A 5,205-nucleotide genomic window follows, 5' to 3' on the forward strand; every position below is an offset into this window, starting at 1 on the left:
ATTTACGGAGACGCCTTCACTGTCACCCTGTAAACATTGTAGCTTTATGGAGATGCCTTCACTGTCACCCTGTAACACTCCATGTTTCCAAACTCAGGCGCCGGTTCCTGTACATGGTGAACCTGGAGGCTCCGTCTGAACCGCCGCGTAAGATCGGGCGTCAGAGTAAATGGGACGTGGGGACGGTCCAGTGGAACCCTCACAGATCAGAGTCCCACGTCTTCGCTGCCTCGGTGAGTTCTGCTGTTAACGACAAAGAAAACAGGCTCCTAAAGTACACACAATAAAATCTGTGTGTGTTTGTCTTCAGAGTAACCAGAGGGTGGATCTTTACTCCTGGAGGAACGGATGTGGAGAAGTTCACACGTCTCTACAGGGACATACCCGGGTCATCAGGTAACTACAGGGTTAAATCAAACACACCTCTGGACACGGTGATGTCTTCAAGGACTCTCTGTTCAATGATCCTCTGTGATGTGTTCAATGACTGTGGCGTGTTCATGTCCTCAGTGATCTGGACTGGTCCTGGTTTGAACCAGAGTTCTTGGTCACCAGCTCAGTGGACACATACATCTACATCTGGGACACCAGGTGAGAGGAATCAATGACGTATTTATATTTATATACATGTGTGTATGTATACACGTATATATATGCCTCATTAGCATATCGTGCAACATTAGCATGTCGTCACATTAGCATATTGTGACATTAGCATGTCGTGCAGCATTAGCATAAAGCTGATGTAAACACATTAGCATGTCGTCCTGCAGTAATGACGTATTTGTTGACTCCACAGAGACACTCGGAAACCCAGCGTGGCTCTTTCTGCTGTTGGTGAGTCTTCTTCATCTTCATTCATCTATAAACTGATCTGGATCTAAATCAATAGGGACAGTGACTCAGCGTATTAGAACGTCTCCTGTTGTGTTTGAATGCTTCCTGTTTTCAATAAAGTGTTTCTATTCTGTTCATTAAAGACATTCTAACCTGTTGATCTTCTCTTCCAGCCGGAGCGTCTCAGGTGAAGTGGAACCGGAAGAACCAGAATCTGCTGGCGTCCAGTCACGATGGAGACGTTCGGATCTGGGACAAAAGAGTGAGTTTTAATCTGATCTCAGCATGAGCTGCTGAAGGATCTGGAGGATGTAGAAGATCTAAAGGATCTAAAGTAGGGGTCTTCAATGTTTCTCAGGCCAAGGACCCCCAAACTGATAGAGAGATGGAGCAGGGACCCCCGACTATATATATTGTATAAAGTTGTTTTATATTAAACTGGGCCTCGTGCCGTGTATAAACATACCTCTTTATTGTGCATTCAATACTAAACTATTCAAATAATACACTGGTTCATATCTTCATGTTGTTATGTTAAACATGTGCAAGGTACAGTGAGTAGGGAGGCCGTGCCACTGCCTTTTATAAACACACCTTGTCAGCTGATACCAATGCCAATATCAACAGTGTCTGTCAATTGCATGATAATCATCATACAAGATATTCACACTGATGTTTTCATTTTAAACATAAATGTGGAAACGAAAATGAGTGATGGCCTATTAGTGCCACTGCTATGCATAAACATACCTGTTATCTTTCATACAATACTGAACTATTAAAATAATGGACACATTCATGTTTGGGGAAAAAAAAAAAAATTCCACGGACCCCCTGTTGAAGATCTCTGATCTAAAGGATCTAGAGGATCTGGAGGATCTAAAGGATCTGAAGGATCCGTGCTGTCACTGTTTGTGTCCTCCTCTCTAACAGAAACCCAACACGGCGGCTGAGTACCTGGCAGCTCACCTGTCTAAGATACACGGCCTCGACTGGCATCCCGACAACGAGTTCATCCTCGCCACGTCCAGCCAGGACAACTCTGTGAGGGTGAGGAAAACAAACGCACTGTTCACATCAGAGAGCAAAGAGCAGAAACGTTGATCTTTATCAGCTGGACACCAGAAGACTTCTGGTCTCTGAATCTCTGAATCTCTGAATCTCTCTCCTGCTTTGTGTTTAGTTTTGGGATTTCCGACAGCCCAGGAAGTACCTGAACATCCTGTCCTGTCAGGTTCCAGTGTGGAAGGCCCGATACACGGTGAGTCTCAAACGCAACATCAATCATCCTTAAACACCAGTTCACTAGTAAAGACGCACAGTCATCGTCCAGGTGTCCTCAGATGAAGATCAGTTATTAAGCTTCATACAGACGGCACCAGTCTGAGTTCTCCTATTTATGGACCAGCAGACATCGATGTATTTATGTATGTCGTGTGTTCAGAGTGTGTTCTGTGTTGTGTGTTGACAGCCGTTCTCCAACGGTCTGGTCACAGTGATGGTTCCTCAGCTACGGAGGGAGAACAGTCTGCTGCTGTGGAGCACGCTGGACCTCAACAGTCCGGTTCACGCCTTCGTGGGACACGACGACGTGGTGCTGGAGTTCCAGTGGAGGCCGCAGAAAGAAGGTGACCCTCAATGACACAGGTGGAGCTAGGCTAACAGTTTCCCTTGGCTTCCAGTCTTTGTGCTAAGCTAGGCTAAAGGTCTTTTTATTTCACCGTCAGAAGTCTTCACATTCTGCACAAAGTGTAACATTAAGAAATGTTTCCACGCTGCTTCCTGTCGAACAATGTGAGTGCCATGTTTCACTGATCAGCTGACGTTGTGTTGTTTGTTTGTTATCTTCCTGACGTGTTGTTTGGCTGTTGTTGTGTTGTGTTGTTTGTTTGTTGTGTTGTTGTTGACGTTGTTTTGTTTGTTGTTGGCAGTCCAGTTGTTGATGTTGTTTGTTTGTTGACAGGCTCCAAGGACTACCAGCTGGTCACGTGGTCCAGAGATCAGACTCTGAGGATCTGGAGGGTGGATCCTCAGCTACAGAAGGTCAGTGAGCAGCTTCAGAGACGCGTGTCCTCCTGTTACTCACGTGTCCTAATGTCTGCATGTTGTTGTTGTTGTTGTGTAGCTGTGCGTCAGTGACGTGGTGGACGAGCTGGGGGACGGGATGTCTCTCACCGTGGAGACAGAGAAGTCTCTGATGTCTCAGGAGCCTGACGGTCAGTTCAGTGTCGGCCTCGCTGCCGAGAACCTGCAGGGTGAGAAAGAATGAAAGAGTTCATTATACGAATGAATCAGACTCACATCTCAGTGATGATGATGATGATAATAACAATCCTGTCCTCTGTCCCTCAGATCAGGACGGGACTCTGTCCTCTGTGGTGAGTTCAGGTGTCCCTCAGACGTTGCAGCAGGAGTTTTCTTTGGTGAACCTTCAGATCAGAAACGTGGACGTGGAGGTGAGACAGACGTTTTTAATCAACTGTCAATCATTTAAATCTAATATCTGCCTTTTCAAAATAAAAGCACCTGAATCCCTCTTTGATGTTTTACAGATTTAGTTGTTTTATTTTATTTTAGTACCAGCTGGCTTCACATTCATGTTGTTAGTCCGTGAGTTAATCAGTCACTGTGAATGAGAACCCATAAGATGATGTCATGGTTCTGTTCAGATGGACGCGTTGAACCGGAGCTGCGTGGTGTCGGCTCACTTCGGCAGCCATCAGGTTCACCTGGTGGTCAAGTTCCCCGCTCAGTATCCCAACAACGCTGCGCCCACCTTCCAGTTCGTCTCCCCCACGACCATCCCGTCCGCCACCAAGACCAAGATCCAGAAGGTACGGATGCTCCTGAATGCACCATTTTCACTGGTTCTAACTGGTTCTTTATTTAAACACTGTTGTGTTTCTGTGTTCAGATCCTGACCGACACGTCTCTTCAGAAGGTGAAGAGGAACCAGAACTGTCTGGAGCCGTGTGTCCGACAGCTGGTGTCCTGTCTGGAGTCAGACGTGGTGAGGACACGCTGGACATGAAGCTCAGGACACGGAGGACGTCTTCAAAGGTTCTGTCTTCATAATGTCTTTCTGTCTGTCAGACGCAGGAGGACGGTCCGGTCTCCGGTCCCTTCGTCCTGTCCAACCCCGTCACTCCGGCTCTGCAGGCGTTCCCTCGGGTCACCAACACGTACGGGTCCTACCAGGTAGGACATGAGACACCTACAGGAGACATGAGACATGAGACGGACGTTTGTGTCCTCATGACTAACGATTTCATGATCTTTCTTGTTTCTAGGACGCTAACATCCCGTTCCCTCGGACCTCCGGCGCTCGTTTCTGTGGCGCCGGCTGTCTGGTTTACTTCACCCGACCAATCACCATGCACCGCTCGGCCCCGCCCACTGAGCCCACTCCCAGGTAAACACACACAGACACACACACACACACAGGTGTCTTCAATCAACATCGATAAGCTTTTATTTTTACTTACAGGAAGTAGTTAAAGTCTATTCTCCATCAGAACTAGTTTGTACGACGACAACAAACCGTGTTTCTAGTTTGTTTAGAATCTACGCTAACTGTGTGTGTGTGTGTGTGTGTGTGTGTGTGTGTGTGTGTGTAGGTCCCTGTCCGCTCTGTCGGCCTATCACAGCGGAGTGTTGACTCCCATGAAGATGCGTTCAGAGTCTCAGAGCACGCTGCGTTTGTACAGCGGCAGCCCGACTCGCTTGGACAAAGACACCGTGTCCATCTCGTCCTTCTACTATAAAGAACGGGTGAGACAGACTCACACACGTGTGTGTATATATATTTGTATATATATACATATTAGTGCTGGGCAAGTTAACGCGTTATTATCGCGTTAACGCATTCATTAATTAATGCCGACAATTATTTTATTGCGCGTTAACGCAGTTTTCTTTTTTTATTATTAAGCGGACATTTTTAACACAAGAACCGGCAGCGAGCGGTGAACAGCTGTTTGTGTGGCGTCTCTTCCTGCTGCCGCCTTCACTCCCGTCACCTCCTGTCTCACACACACGCACACGCGCGCGATCGTCTCCTTACAGGATCAAACGTGATGATATCAAAAGACATATTGTGGTATTTTTAAATGCACATATAAGCATGAGAGAACAAACTGCTCTTAAATCAACTCTTTATTAGCATAACTTCCTCATGCAGGTTACTGCCACGGTACAGGCTCCATGGTTCACCTACATTCCCCTGGGTCCTAAGCCCCTCCATGTATCATCTCTTACACACATGAAGATAAAGTTATGAACACCGGCTGAATATCAATGATCAGAATCATTATAACTGTGTTATAACTGCTGCTGTATGTATATATATATATATATATATATATATAT

The 5,205-nt window shown here is 46.4% G+C and overlaps 1 protein-coding gene across 1 annotated transcript in view; it reads left to right on the forward strand.

Annotated features, from left to right (window-relative positions):
* Window positions 1-5,013, forward strand: part of LOC116378211 (GATOR complex protein WDR59) — a 6,254-nt gene extending 1,241 nt beyond the window's left edge. The window contains exons 4-20 of the mRNA XM_031840044.1: window positions 98-233; window positions 311-396; window positions 511-591; window positions 800-837; window positions 1,011-1,099; window positions 1,771-1,887; window positions 2,021-2,098; window positions 2,309-2,465; window positions 2,801-2,880; window positions 2,963-3,092; window positions 3,190-3,293; window positions 3,507-3,671; window positions 3,752-3,847; window positions 3,931-4,035; window positions 4,128-4,249; window positions 4,455-4,608; window positions 4,769-5,013. Of these exons, the coding sequence (XP_031695904.1) occupies window positions 98-233; window positions 311-396; window positions 511-591; window positions 800-837; window positions 1,011-1,099; window positions 1,771-1,887; window positions 2,021-2,098; window positions 2,309-2,465; window positions 2,801-2,880; window positions 2,963-3,092; window positions 3,190-3,293; window positions 3,507-3,671; window positions 3,752-3,847; window positions 3,931-4,035; window positions 4,128-4,249; window positions 4,455-4,608; window positions 4,769-4,999 (1,969 nt within the window). The 3' untranslated portion in view covers window positions 5,000-5,013. The remainder of the gene's footprint in view (window positions 1-97; window positions 234-310; window positions 397-510; window positions 592-799; window positions 838-1,010; window positions 1,100-1,770; window positions 1,888-2,020; window positions 2,099-2,308; window positions 2,466-2,800; window positions 2,881-2,962; window positions 3,093-3,189; window positions 3,294-3,506; window positions 3,672-3,751; window positions 3,848-3,930; window positions 4,036-4,127; window positions 4,250-4,454; window positions 4,609-4,768) is intronic.
* Window positions 5,014-5,205: the final 192 nt, after the last annotated feature.

This window comes from Anarrhichthys ocellatus, unplaced genomic scaffold (assembly GCF_004355925.1).
Source record: "Anarrhichthys ocellatus isolate YVR2014 unplaced genomic scaffold, GSC_Weel_1.0 scaffold2227, whole genome shotgun sequence".
Classification (NCBI taxonomy): domain Eukaryota; kingdom Metazoa; phylum Chordata; class Actinopteri; order Perciformes; family Anarhichadidae; genus Anarrhichthys; species Anarrhichthys ocellatus.